The sequence below is a fragment of the Pollicipes pollicipes genome, unplaced genomic scaffold (assembly GCF_011947565.3).
Source record: "Pollicipes pollicipes isolate AB1234 unplaced genomic scaffold, Ppol_2.1 Scaffold_4295;HRSCAF=5057_pilon_pilon_pilon, whole genome shotgun sequence".
Taxonomy (NCBI): Eukaryota; Metazoa; Arthropoda; class Thecostraca; order Pollicipedomorpha; family Pollicipedidae; genus Pollicipes; species Pollicipes pollicipes.
Genome location: NW_023596461.1, coordinates 38,228,581 through 38,243,246, shown reverse-complemented (window position 1 = coordinate 38,243,246; position 14,666 = coordinate 38,228,581). Strand labels below are relative to the sequence as shown.

The window sequence follows — 14,666 nt, the reverse complement described above, 5'->3', positions numbered from 1 at the left end:
GTTGTCGTTGTCGCTGACGGTGATATAAAGTGCAGATCAATATGAGGAAACTTATAACCGGCCATCTTTTCTGACCTTCAATCGGTGTAGAACCCGTAAGCTGTGAGGGTCGAGCAATTTGAGTATAGCCCGTATTTTGGTTTCAACGCTTGAAAAAGTGGCAACATGGCAGGGTCCAGCGCGCGATGCTGATGACGTCAAGAGGGTGTTGTGATCGTTTTGGGGCGGTGGGTGAAATGGAGGGCCAGTGCGGAGCATTGAAATGTGGCTCTTGTGAGTATTTATGGCATTTGGGGGGCGGGTATTCATAAATCTTAACACCAGGTACGGTGAAGGCGATTTCTTCCAATGCAGTAAGCGGATGTAGGGCTACCTAAACGGTTTTGAGTGCCTGCTTTTGCAGCCTCTCTGAAATTTTGGCCATGGGTTTCACAAGTTTTCAAAAAGTTCATATTTGTTATATATAATTCAATAGAACATCACAGAATCTTCAGTCCCTACTTGTGGTCTCCTGCGGGTGGGTAAGGCCTCCAGCATGCTTTATTGCTCCTATTCATTTGCTGGGGCCTCTTTTTGATGATCTGGGGCTTCCTGGTAACTAATAATGCCTGTGGCTGTGTATGGTCCCCTATGGGCAGATATCATAAGGGTGCTCTTTCAGATGTAATGATATGTTCTGTCTTGGTCATCTCAACTGCTGTTGGCATGAAGCCTCTTGAAATTTTAAAGGGAGCAAAAAAATATGTTTTACTCACTGCCCATTACCAAGTGGATGGGGAGGGGCAGCAGCTTCCCTGTTGCTTCCCTTCTTCCCTGGGTGGTGCAGTCTCTTGCTGACAGCTTTTTATTGTAAGGGTTCTGATACTTTCAAATTGGTGATACAAGTGGACACTTCATGCAGCTTGCGTGCACTGCAGATCCCTGTCAGTCTACTCATTTGGATCTGACTTGTCATGAAGGATGGCACCAGGTTGTACAAGAGTTTATGGACAGAGCATATATTGCTATGCCTTTTGGTTTGCCTCCTAGTTCCACACTATTTAACATGTCCTCTGCACAAAGCAATATTGCTGTCTCAAGGTAACATTGGTTTTAGTACACTCCTTCTTTGTGTTGCATTTTTGATCAAAATAACAGTTTGCCAAACCTGGAGATGTGTTTCCCATGCAACTTGCCATGATCAATGTATGACAATGGAGTGCTTGTATATTCATGTAGTTATGTTGCATGTTCTTTCCATGATGCACACCTCATTTCTCGCTGTTTCACAGGTCAGGACTTGCATATTCGGCAACATCTCAGGCAGCAGCACCTACATCACTCAATGCTGATGCCTCTGTATCATGAACAACAGTTTTGGCCGTGCCTTCTACATCTGTGCAGCTTGGCATCACTGTCATAGCAGTCAGACATGGGTGTGAAGGGTCTTTGGAAGATCCTGGAGCCAGTGGGCGAGACCTGCCCCCTGTCAGAGCTGGCTGGCCGCTTGGTGGCCGTGGACCTCAGTGGTTGGGTGGTGGAGGCTGAAACCTCAGTGGCCCTCTCCAAAAATGTCAACCAGCCCTACCTGCGTAACCTGGTGTACCGCACATCGGCACTGCTTTTGCAGCACACACTGCCTGTCTTTGTGCTGGATGGCGAGGCACCGGCGCTCAAGCTAGACGAGCTGGAGCGGCGCCAGGGCGGCCAGCGGGCCGGCACTGGACGGCCGCAGCTGCACGCCCGGCTGCGACGCTGCGCGCGCCTGCTCGACACGCTGGGGGTACCGCACCTGACGGCCGAGGGCGAGGCGGAGGCGCTGTGCGCGCGCCTCGACGCCGCCCAGCGCGTCGACGGCGTGGTGACGGACGACGGCGACGCGGCTCTGCATGGCGCGCGCACCCTCTACTGCCAGTTGAGTGCGAGCCGCACAGGCGGCGAGCTGACGCGCTACAACCTGGAGCGGGTGCGGGCTGAACTGGGCTTGGACGTGCGCCGGCTGCGCCATCTGGCGCTGCTGCTCGGCTGCGACTACCTGCCCGGCGGGCTGCCGGGCGTCGGCGCGCAGACGGCGCAGCAGCTGGTACACCGGCTGGCCGACCGGCCGTTACTCGGTGCGCTGGCCGGCTGGCTGCGCGAGCCGCCGCTCAGCCAGATGCGCGCCGCTGGCGAGCTCGGCCGCCAGGCGAGCCACTGCGTCGCCTGCCGCCACCCGGGCACGGAACGGCAGCACCGGCGCGCTGCCTGCGCCCTCTGCGGCATCGACGCCGGCTGCCTGCCGCGGCCGGAGGCGTCCACCTGCCCCTGCGACTGGCACTGCCAGCGGCGGCTGGCCGACGAGCACGCGCCTGAACTACGCGCCCGCGACTGTGCGCGACGCGCGCCTGACTTCGAGCGGCGCGCAGCGGCAGCGCTGGCCGAGCTGGAGCGGTCGGCCCGGCTGCCGGTCGACCCGCTTGTCTGGAGCCGGCCCGACCCGGACGCCTTCGCCGCCGAGGCCGGCGCCGGGCTCGGCTGGCCGCCGGCGCGCTGCTGGGAGCTGGTGGCGCCGCTGCTGGCGCGCTGGCAGCTGCGGCACCCGGCCGAGGAGGCGCTACTGCGGCCGCTCGCCGTGCTCAGGACGTCCCGGCACCAGCACGTCGACTGTTACCTGGTGAGCTGGTGCCGCGCGCCTGGCGAGGAGGTCACCACGCACGAGCCGCGCCCGCTGATGGAGGCCGCCCACCCGGAGCTGGTGCAGGTGTTCCTCCGCAGCAAGGCGCCCAAGAAGGCGACCGCGCGCCGACCTCGCAAGGTGAAGACTAGAAATGGCAGCGACGCCACTCCAAGCCAACTCATCACTGACTTCTTCCCCACGCGGAAGGGGCCCGGTCGACGAGCGACCTCCAAGCTCGTCAGCCCAGCAGAACGGGGTCAGTCGTCAGCGGCGTGCTGCGAGTCGACGACGCCGCTGCGGTCCGACCAACGGCCAGGTGAGCCCTCCGAGCTCACCGCTGCCGCCGCCGCTGCCCCTGTCCGTGTCCCTGTCTCTGTATCTGTCTCTGGCCCTGTCCCTGCCCCTGTCCCTGCCCCTGCCCTTGCTCCTGCCCCCGCCCTCGTCCCTGACCCTGCCTCTACCCCCGCCCCTGCCCCTGTCCTGCACAGGACCTCCCCGACTGCCTGGCTGAGCTTGGCTTTAATGGGCTGCGTTTGAGTTGTCAACTTAACGTTCTAGTAATATGATAACAAGAGACACACGCGGTTGATGAGTCCGGGCACACGTACTTTGTGCGCCAAGTTTATGGGGCTTGGGAAAGTATCCGCTAGCTTGCGAATGGCGTGCGCTTTCATTAGTTTTAGTATTAATTTCGTCTTCGTATTTTGCATTTTGTAACCAGGTGTTTTGATCCAGGTTATAAATAGGCCTAAACCTGCATTAGTTTTAGCATCTAGTATAGCATCATCATCCCTCCTTGTCATGTTGTATATCTTAACCACGTGTGTTGGACTTGTATACCACTTAAGTCTCGATCTTTTACTTGTTCTGTTGGTCTGATTGCTTGCACTGACCCAGCGCTTTGCTGCTTTCTTTCATCTGGGAAGATTTTATATGCATGGTTTAACATCGACCAAGCAGTCTTTATAGTGTTGCATGCCAGCTGAACCCTGGTGCATAACCGGTTGTTACTGTCGTTTGGCTTTGCTGTTATTATTTTGCTTGCACCAACACAGTGCGTGCAAAGTATGCACCACGCACGCGCGCGGCACGCTAGGGAGGTCTCTCGTGCAGCATCCATTGTGGCCATTTCAGGCCTGGTCCTTCCTGGTGCCGTCCCCGGTCTCGTCTGCGCCGAGACCGACTCCGATGTACCCAGCTCGGTGGGCGACGCCAGCGGCCCGGCCCGGACAGTCGACTCGCGCGCCGTCATCGACTCGCCTCGTTCTGCGCCCAGAGAGGATGGCTTCGCCTTGCACGTCGCGGACAGCTCGGCTCGCTCGCTCAGCGAGGCGGTCTCGCCGCCGGCCGGCGCGGGGAGCGAGGTCAGCGAAGCCAACTCGGAGGCGGAGAAGGACGAGGCCAGCGAGGCCAACTCGGAGGCGGAGGAGGACGAGGCCAGCGAGGCCAACTCGGAGGTGGAGGATGATGTCAGCGAGGCTGATTCTGCAGAGGAGGAGGAGGATGTGCCGGACCTGTCGGCTATTATCGACGCCATCACGCGGACGCACATCTCTGACGCGGCGCTGCTGGTGGTCAGCGACGACGAGGCGGACGCCGCGGCGCCGGCGCTGCATGGCGGCGGAAAGGAGGCGCGCCGCTCCGGCGGTGACGGCGGCGGCCGGGGCAGGTCCCCGCAGCGAGCAGGCCTGATCCCGGGGGCCGAGTCTGTGTGCGCCCACGGGGCGGTGTCGTCCGACTCGGATTGCGAGCGCGGTCGGGGGTGCGTGCCCACACCTTCCGGACGGGACCTGACCGCAGCGGAGACGGCGGTCGACTCGGACAGCGAGACGGAGCAGGAGTATGTGCCGCTCCGCCACCGGCTCACCCTGAAGGCCTAGCCGCGCTCCCCAGCTCGACGCTGGGCTGTGTCCGGACACTGTCGGCCGAACAGGGGTGCGTTTTCTGCTCGCGGAGAGGGGTGCGTTTTAGGCTTGCGTCTCGAGTTACACACGTCCTGCTGGAAACATCGATTCTGTGCTCAGACTCTTGTACCGAGCCGTGCATTTTACGAGTTCACTCCTGCACGGGTGGTCGAATTATGCGTCACTGTGCCTGATTGATTGGCGGATTATACGGATGGGTCGTCGGAGTCGTGGTTTATGCTTGGCAGATATGTGTCCCGCTGTCAGCTCTTCGAATCGTGATTGGTTTGGGAAGGCCTGACTCTCCGCCAGATGCGTATGGTTTTCCGGCGACTCCTACAGGACCCGTGTGGAATTGTTTGCTTTGCTGTGGCGTGTTGCGGCTGGCCGGAGCCAGTGATGTTCGGCGGCAGCAGAGTGCGATTAGGACTTGACGGCGCAGCCAGCTGCCGGGGCTGTGTGGCGGCACCTGCCGCTCGCTCCGGCGGGGAGGGACGATATCGCGGGAAGCCCCCCACGTCGGGGAATTCTCGAATCCCCCGAAGCCGCACCTCTGGTTTCCCGGACGCGCAGCTTGGCCACAGACCTATGGTACCCTGCGCGGTGTTATGGTCGTCCTTGCCGTGGTATCGCGTATACGGAACACCGGCTCAGCACTGCATGATCTGTTCACAGGACGTCATGCTGGCTGTGTCCGGCCCATAGCCAGGAATATGGTTCAGATATGGGGCTTTCTGAAAGAGAACTTGGATACGCTACGCGTTGCAACGTTGGCAGAATGTTCAACGCACCGATTACAGATCCAATCGCATGTGCCAAAGGAATTGTGTCGTCGGATGCTGCGCTGAAGACACGGATGAAGACTGCGTCATGTTGCCGTGTAGGCGGTTACTTGCCAACTGAAGCTTATGTCAGGGTCGGAGACATTGTGAATAGGAAAAGTAGTCGTGACGCGAGATATATGCAGCTTGTTTGATGCATGTCAACGGCCGCTGCGAACAGGACTTTAAACGAACACGTAAACACACATGGTGTAACGTAGCGTGGCGCGTCGGACTCTGCCCAGAGGACACCGGCAGCGCAGAAGGCAGCGTTAGCTGTCGTGTGTGTGGAGTCGCTCAGCGGAGCGGCGGCCCCGCCTGGTCAGCCGCCGAGCCGGGGCGTCTGACCGTGTGACGCGGCCGGCGCGCTTTCTGGCCGGGATTTCTGGCCGCGTGCGCCGCGCGCCCGGCACCGAACCTTGTCCTGGCGGGTGGCGCGCCGGGGCTGGGTCTGGTCCGGCTGCGGCGGGTTGCGCCGCTTGTTTGGGGCGAGGGAGCAAAGCTTAGTGGGGTACACTGGCTGGGATCGGTTCACGCCCCAACGGGGCAGAGTTGGCCCCGGGCGGCCTCCGATGCGAGGACGGCCCGCCAGGGGCAGCGTCCGTGTGGGGTAGGAGCGGTTCAGGACACACTTCTTTTCGTGTCGCGCGAACACAGAGCGCGAAGATAGGTCACTGCTGCGAGGGCTACGATCTTGGAGCTTGGATTCGTCACGAATCTGCATGACCGTGGGCCGGTTAGCGGTTCGAGTTCGCAACAGAGTGCGACGATCAACGTCATGACTGGAGGTCCCATGTGGGTTGGGTCAGGAACCCCCAAATTTGACCACGTTTTGAACCAGGTCTATTGCGTACGCTGCGTTTGGGGCCAGTGGTGTAGCTTCCTATTCAGTTGGGGGCTTCAGCCCTCTCTCCGCCCCCACTTGGGCTTCATGCCCCTAACTTTGGGAAGAATGTTTTGCCAATTCTGGGAGAAACCTGTGTATTGGCGTATTTTTGGGGGGTAGGTTGGGTCATTTTTCACTGTTCGTCCCCGACACATTTTGTGGAACTACGTTCTTGTTTGCGGCCTAAAAAAGGTCCTGGAATCCCCTTCCCCTCTCCCCTGTCCGGAAGAGCAATGTCAGGCGCTGACAAACACTGCAGCACCACAATAATGCTGAAGTCATCCAAATAGATATTTGCTTGTTTGGTATATTTGGTATATTTGGTATATTGCATCGATTTTTTAGTATATAACATGCTACGAAACGCTTGAAAAAAATGGACCCGAGGAACATATCGCGACGATTATTAATATGCAGGCGTCGGAAAACAAGGAGTTGCGTTAGGCCCTGTCAGCATGCACTTGAACCCCACCAGGGGATTTTCGTTGACTGGCTCGCAAGTGGTAACGTGCCATTGTCGAAGCTCAGCTGGCAAGTTTGGCCGTATCATCCAGCAGCACGGCAAACAGGGTCCCGGAAGCGCGCTACGTCTCGGCCAACCAGTTCACGAAGGTCTGCTGGAAAAAGTGACGTCTTCCGTGACGGGGTACCGTATCCATAACACGGGCTATGACAGACCACATCAGGGCCGCGGCGGTGCCAGAGACCACCTGGCATGCGGCACAAGCAACCGTCAGTTAGTTACGAGGAACTTTGCCGTTCGTTTACACTTCTCACACGGTTGCATTGGTTTTTTGTAAAAATAAATTTGCTCGTCCAACAGTTTAGGAGATCTCACACCATGACCAAAATGTCGCTGTCATACGTGGTGACATGGCATGCATCCATATCAGAGCTGCCTTGAGTGCCGCTCACGAACCTGACGCGTAGCGTCGGAGCTTGCTACACATGAGGGTCCCCCAGCAGCGACTGGAAATCGTCCAACCTTGAGGTCCTTAACCACGAAGTCGACAAATCTCGCATTTGGACCATCAGGCTGCATCCGTGACCGCTCTCGCGTATATAGCCGGTTTGAATGGGACGTGCTGTCTCACCTCGGCAGACGTTTTACACGGAGCATTGATCGCCCCGGAACCAACAGTTGCGCCATCTCGAGGGCTGCGGCAGACTTCGGTGCGCTTTGAGAGCAGGAGATGGCCACTGGCCTGGCTCAAAACGGGCTCAGATACACGCTAGCTTGGTCAGACGCTTTAAACGTGATGATCACTGGCCGCTGGCTGAGCTAAATGCTATCTCTGTGGGCGCTGGCAGGACAGCAGTCACCGTGTTTTAGAGAATGACTAGGCCCAGATCTTTCGCGCCCTTTTTTCGCTGGTAGTTCGACGCAAGCATTTTTACCGTAGCACAGTTGTAACGTAAGGTTTCCTACACTTGGCAAGCCATTTTCCGCATTCAGCATGTTTTTGGTCATGCGATCAGTGACATACACCAGCTAATATTATTTGTATCAGTGCTCTGATGGCTGATGGCATGTAATCAAATCAGTGATTTCGACTTATTAACGAAATTTTTAAGACACCGCAAATTATCGAACTCGCCCACACTAAATGCGCTCTTGGGCGGTTTAATATTCACGAATACATGAAAAGGACAAAGGCGATATCTGCCCTTAATTAGTATGTAATTGTACACTACACTTTTCCTTAGACATGCGTTATTCGTGTATCATAAATGTTACGTTCGCAAAACCAACGGAACCCCGCACACCGAGTGCGCAGGAGCTTGGCTTCACGAAAAACGCAGCTCAGGAAGGAAAGGCCTTGAAAACTGATTCTTTGAAATTCAGTGCGCTGAAAGGAAGGATATCAAAGTGTTCAGTTTTGATGAAGAGGACATCTACAGGCCAGCAACGCATTTCTTAAACCTCACTCCCTCCGGCACGTGCAGCTTTTACACCAAACGTGTGCACTTGCCAATGAATGCAGCGCGCTTTACGCTACGGTCCCGCCTTGATCCTCGCCAGTCATAGCATGCATGGATCACCCCGAATAAGAAATACTGTCTGAAACCGCTCCGTACATTGATCCTCAGAGATACTGACTACGATATCACTCCGCATATTGATTCCCAGATCGCCGTATTTCTCCTGCTCGCTATAGGCCGGGTGCAGCTCTGACCTCATGACGCTGAGGTGATCCCGTGTGGACAAGAATTTGGACAGCCGCTGGGAACTCGTCGAGAAGGAAGACATTGAAAATTACGTTCATAGATTTATTACATATACTAAGTTCACGATACATTTCGTCGACAGTGTAACCTCAGCGCCACCGCCGTACCCCGCGGAACTCGACGTGGTAGCTGTTGACACTCCGCGGGTTATTTGTAATTGGGATTCGGACTAAGCTTTGATGTGCATTAAGTTTCGACGGTGTTTGAAGGACACTTTTTACTAGTCAAGTACAAAGACCTCTCCAGATCAACCAGCTGTAAATATTGTTTGATAGAAGGAAAATACTTAGGAATTGCTGTACTTATGTGATTGTGCTGGTTTGGATGAGTCAGATCTGTTGCGGTTGGTCTCATCCGGGTGCTGTTGAGCGTTGTTCAAAGGAAATTTGTGTGGGTAGAACTCTGTAAGATTTGGTGTCGGTCATTTAAATCTTACAAAGGCCATCAGCATATGTCATGAATATAGTATGTACCATTACTTGGATATTTTTTCCAGCGATGGCTGGGCAAAACATCAGACAAGGTCATGGTCATGGTTAAGCTATTTGTGTTAGGCTGAGTTTGGAATACGTTCACCCTCCGGCAGGGGCGGATCCAGAGGGGGAGCGGCACGGAGTCATGGCCCCCTTGGGCCCGGAAGGAGTCCAAAGCCGGCCGAAGGGACCCAAAGCGGGGTGAACAGATGCATTTTTTAATATATTTGCTCAAACAACAAAACAAAACAACACAAAGTTGGACGTTTTTGGGCATCCAGGCGTCCGAGATCAGTCGCAAGCGAAAGTGAAGGGCCCACAAGTAGACAAAAATTATTTTTCACTGATTGATAGGGTCGTGATTGGGGTATCATCAGGTTTATTACGCTGTCTAGAGACCATTTCCTGGGACCTATATGCCCACTTGTAAGGTCGATCGGGGCTCTGAGCCTTCCACGCTGCGTTTACTTTGTTTGTTTGTTTACTTTGTTTGTTTGCTTGTTCTTACAAATGAATAAGCTTAATGTAAGTGCATACGTAGTACGCCTAGCGTTCTAGGGCTGCGCACAATATATATATATATATATATATATATATATATATATATATATATATATATATATATATATATGTATATATATATATATGTACGCATGGATATGTCTATTTTAAAAGAATACTATCTATCTTAGAATCCAATGGCAGGAATATGAACATTTTTGAAGGTGGCCCCACAGTGCCGCGTGGCCCTCCTTGAAATTCTGGATCCACCTCTGCCGTACGGTGACTTTTATCCCCGACGATTTCAAAGCGTGTCAATCTGGAGTGGCGCTATCTTTATATTGTGTGCTCCCACAATAAATTGATGGCTTCGGATTCAACACTGGAACTGAGACACAGATTCGGACCCGATGCATACCCAAACCCAGTCTTCAAGAATCGGACTCGAAGACTCATGAAAGCCGTGAAGATCACTGGACTCTGACTCATACATGCGTAATTTGGTAGCGCAACTCGGGACTCGAACTCAAGATTCATGACACCGGGGCTGGGACTCGCGATCAAACTCAGGTTCTTGGATTCGAGACGCATGCTGGGCCGAAAACATGCTTATTGAACGTGAATTGAAACTAACGAACCCAAGGCGCATTTCAAATAGCACATTATGGAGCTGATGGAAAGATCAGTTGAGACTGGATCCAGACTTGTCGGGCAATGAAGGGAGAGGTAACAGCATGAATACAAGGATGAGCAGCGCTAGTGCTGAGGAGCTGGCTTGGCATGACAGCTGAAAAAGAACTCGTGATAAAAGGCGCGAAATAGAACGGACAGCAGAACAAGAAGTGTGGTTTTAAGACGCATGTCTCACGGGCGCGAGGCAGGGACGCGTTCAGCCAATGGTGTTGCCTCACTGGACAGGAGTAACTGTGATCCCTTCGAGCGGTGCAGCTTTTTTAGGTCATCGTCGTGGCTACATACAGGCGATGTTTGCTAATTGTACTGATACCAATATTTGTTCAGTTGAACAAAACAGAACTGAGTTATATTTCTCATTATCCAAGACAATTCTTGACTTTCTGAGTTAACATTATAAGGCTTTCTCTCACTAGAGAAAATAGGTGACGCGAAAAACACGGGTACAAATCGAATGGCTTGTTTCTTAAGCTCTCTATTAGCATGACAAAAGAGAAGTCGAACCGACATTGACATATGCCGATATAAAAAGGCTTACAATGACGCACCCCTTCTGTTACCCTCGACCCCCCCCCCCCCCCCCCACTTATGCAGAGCTACCACAGGTCACTTGCAGCGAGACCGAGACCCTCAGCGGGGTCTTTAATGACCCTCCGTTACCTCCTCTCCCGTAAAAGAAAAGCAGAATAGCTGATTCATCCTACCATCATGCTGTCAGATAGCAGTCAACCGCTTTTTCCTTTTACGTTGTGAAGGTGATAGCGAGGTAAAAACGGTCATGGGCAGCTTTCGCGGTTCGCCTCCTTTTGCGGTTCGACTTCTTTTGCGGTTCGACTTCTTCGTGGTTCGACTTCTTCGTGGTTCGCCTTTTTTCGTGGTTCGCCTCTTTTCGTGGTTCGACTTTCTGTCGCGGTTCGACTTTCTGCCGCAGTTCGACTGTCTCCCTCGTCATTGCCAGCACGTCATCGGTCCACGTGGGAGCGCGTGCTGGTTCACAAAACCGGTGAAGCCGTTTTTCAGGAACTCGACAACGGTGCCTGTGGTTGGTCTGCCTCCATCTCCACACGCTCATGTGTTCGTGAACGCCCTCCAAATCGTGTACTGTTGCCACGCCGACCGCACCACGTAAGCCTCACTTTGCTCGCCCGGGTTTCCGGGAATGACCCGGTGTTTGTTGACAGTCAGTTACCAACTGGTACACCCGTTCAGGCCCCGATCAGCCGTGTTGCGGTGAAAGTAAGGGGTGCCTTGTGTCTGAGATCAGTTCTTGCTGACCTAGAGGCTACCTATGCCCAATACCAGATGCGCAGCCAGAGCCTTGGCAAGGGGGGCTTGACATGGGGTCCCCTGGTAGTCAAAGGCCCCCCCCAAAAAAAAAATCGCCGGATATGGCCCATTTGTTACTGATGACATGTTTTTCTTCGATATTATCTAACAATATATGTATATACATATATATGCACGCATATACATATATATATATATATATGTTTGTTTATTTATTTATATTTTATAACCGGAATATGGGTCAGACGCTATCGCGATATCAACGCTGCCATAAACCTACATGTGTTAAATGACAGTATGATATAAATCGCCGGTGCTCTTCATTTCGCACTGGTCCAGTAGACTCTTTTTAGACCAGAGGATTCCGCGAATGTAGACTGAAGATCAAAATGGTTCAACAATTTGCATTAGCATGACCAAGCCATGTTTACTTGGATGTGTTCAACGATCTGTCAGAATTGATAAGTGGTAAAAACTACGTGACGTAGTTTTGAGTATGCGTGCTCGCATAATTAAGAAACAAAAACTCGACGCCAGGCGTTGCAGCCCCATAAACCGTGCAGTGCTCTTCGGTTAACATTAAGTAGTGGCCGACAGGTGGACGAAAATGGTGACGCATCTAAAAGAAGTACATTTGAACATTTTTGGCCACCAGATCGTGCCGTTAGAGATATTCTGGGCGTATATGTCACCTGTCCGGTTTCTAGATTGATGGCAATGTCGTATTTGCCTTTACAGCACTGCGGAGTGGTGCTGGACTATCGTGGTGGAACTGGAAGAGTGAGGTATGATCTCTATTTTCCGTGTTGCCGTAGCTGTTGATCTGTCCAGAGGACATCCTCAAAATTTCACAAAAGAAGCATATTGTTGTCTTTAAACTGCACAAATTGATTTTTGAAAGGCATTCAGAAAACAATATTTTACGATGGTCATTACGACCGCCCCCTCGCGCTACTTGCAGCGACCAACATTGTTCGGTTTTGCGAAAACTGCGACCCAGGCCATCGCTTCCCTTGCTCCCCGAGATTACAGGCGCGTCATTGAGACGAAATCAGCTGCTTAAGCCATATGGCGTCGCCAGCCTCCCGCCCTTGTGGAAAGGGCGAGCACCGTGGGGAATCGAACCCTATGCCTGTGGTTTCCTCACCGCGCGGTGGTTAACGCAGGCGCGCTAACCACCACACTATCGGCACCCCGGCGCAGTTTCAAACCTTTTGGCGGTCTTTGTTTCGCTAATTCATTCTGCAAAATATTGAACGTTCTCAGGGAAACTTAAAATGACCTTGTGATTTTTTAGCTCATTTCGACCCACTCCATTCAACAGAGACACCTTATTTTTTCCGGTAAAGAGGGTACAACGGTACCCGTAGGTACAACGCTACAGGGCACATTGTTATTCCCGGTCAAGGGCTACATTGTTACTATTACTACATTGTCATTCCGGGTCAAAAACTATTCTATCCCACCGCGGTGTGTCCTCCGGTCGTCATTCTGGCGACACGGGGTGGCATCCTCTGGCCGATCCGGAGGCCCTTAGAGGAATACGTGATGCGTCTGATTGGTTCGCTCCCTGATGCAGGAGGTCTTCTGACGCGCGCAGTTGCCCCCGGATCGACGCATGGGCCGTCACTAACGCAACAACATCCTTGCTCGCCGCAGGTGGTCAAATAATTGGCACATGGACTCCAGTTGACCTTACCGGACCCATGCTGGAAACGGGTTGGAGGGCCCACCGTTCGGCATCGGGGGCCCTGATTGGCACAGGACTCTTATATTACCTCAATGTGAGCACTCATAAGTTCTTGTCTCCTTCAGTTGTCAGAGGGCCCCGACCAGTGCAAGAGGCCCTCTGCCATTCGGGCTCCCGTCCCCGTCCCTGTTGAACAAATCTCTCCCTGACCAGTTCGAGCCCCTTGCTGACACAGAATGCCCTGTTGGGCACTGTGGGCCCCGGAGCGATACATGAGCGCGACCGATGTAAGTCGCGGGCCTGGCCTTGCGCCTGCTTGGGAAATGGGCCCCCAAAGCTCAGCCCAGCACGGAGCTTATATGCTGCTTGTTGTTCGCGATCCCCGACCGAAATAGAGGAACGCTCTGTCTCATGAGTCCCTGTCGGTGCAAAATATCATATTATTGACATTTAAGATCACGTCCCTATGGGCGGGGTTCTTCATTTGACCTACACCCAGCGCTTCGGACTATTAAGCCATCCCATCGGGCCCTTGGTCTTTGGCCCCGAGAGACCCTTCAGCCGCTCTTCGGGCCCCCTCAAACATCGCTCCGATTCGGGGCCACTCGCCGCCTCAGGAACCCTGTTCGACACTGTGGCCCCTAACTGACACAGGAGCCTCTCATTGTGTCAGGAACCACAACCATTGCAAATGGCGGACCCCGGCCGCGTTTCTGCGTGGGTAATGGGTCTCAAGAGCTCAGTCGGACATGGAGCAGGCTGTTCGGTGTTCGTGGTCCCTGGCTGATGAAGACACTCGCACTGTCTCAGGGGTTCCTAAAACGGTGCAAGAGGACCTCTGACTGATACTTCAGGTCACGGCCCTGAAGGCCGCAGTTCTTTATGCGACCTACAGCTAGTCCTTCGGGTCCTTATGCCCTCCAACCGGGACTTTGATCGCCGTCTACGATGGACCGCCCGGATCCCTCTTCGGGCCTCACCGAACACTTCCCTTGTTCGGCTCGGGGCCCTTGCGAGCACAGGGCCCTCCGTTAAGCGCCGTGGGTCCTTGACAGATATAAGGCCTCAACCAGCGTAAATCACTGGCCCCGGCGTTATTGTTCATTGGGAAGTGGGTCCTCAGGCCCATACCGACACGGAGCCGACTGTGTGGTGCAGTGGTACCGGACCAACATATAGGTCCATATCGACTCAGGGGGTCCCCGATCGGCGCAAAGGGCCCTCCGACCGTTATTTGAGCGTCCATCTTTGCAGGTCTGCTCCCTGAATTAGACTCAGACCAGCCCTTTATACCCTTAGATCTTGCAGTCGGGAAGCCCACTCAGCTCTTCGGGTCTCCTCGAACACTTTCTCTGGTCGACTCGGGGCCCCTTTACAACAAAGGGTTCCTGTTAGGCGCTGTGGGACCCCAAACAATGTAAATTGCTGGCTCCGGCTTTGTCCTCGCTCGGGAGAAGGGCCTTTAGATCCATGCCGCCACGGAGCCGACTGTGCGTTACTGGTGGCGTCTGACCAAAATATAGGCTCTTATCTACTCAGTGGGCCCC

At 54.0% G+C, this 14,666-nt stretch overlaps 2 protein-coding genes across 2 annotated transcripts; both read left to right on the top strand.

The window, feature by feature from the left end:
• Positions 1 to 6: 6 nt before the first annotated feature.
• LOC119097033 (flap endonuclease GEN homolog 1) lies at positions 7 to 2,059 on the top strand (the record flags this gene model as incomplete). Its single annotated transcript, XM_037220053.1, has 2 exons — positions 7 to 273; positions 1,272 to 2,059. A coding segment is annotated over exon 2 (648 nt), but the record flags the coding sequence as incomplete, so codon positions are not given.
• A 494-nt stretch (positions 2,060 to 2,553) lies between these two features.
• LOC119097072 (uncharacterized) lies at positions 2,554 to 5,553 on the top strand. The gene is made up of 2 exons (XM_037220104.1): positions 2,554 to 2,951; positions 3,770 to 5,553. Exons 1-2 carry the CDS (start codon positions 2,690 to 2,692, stop codon positions 4,513 to 4,515), a joined length of 1,008 nt encoding a protein of 335 aa, XP_037075999.1. The 5' UTR covers positions 2,554 to 2,689; the 3' UTR covers positions 4,516 to 5,553.
• The last annotated feature ends 9,113 nt before the right edge of the window (positions 5,554 to 14,666 follow it).

Excerpts from the sequence above, each read along its gene's own strand:
- LOC119097072 (XM_037220104.1), top strand. The coding sequence starts at position 2,690 with ATGGAGGCCGCCCACCCGGAGCTGGTGCAGGTGTTCCTCCGCAGCAAG. Across the intron at positions 2,952-3,769 it reads GCGGTCCGACCAACGGCCAG|GCCTGGTCCTTCCTGGTGCC; the intron begins GTGAGCCCTCCG and ends TGGCCATTTCAG.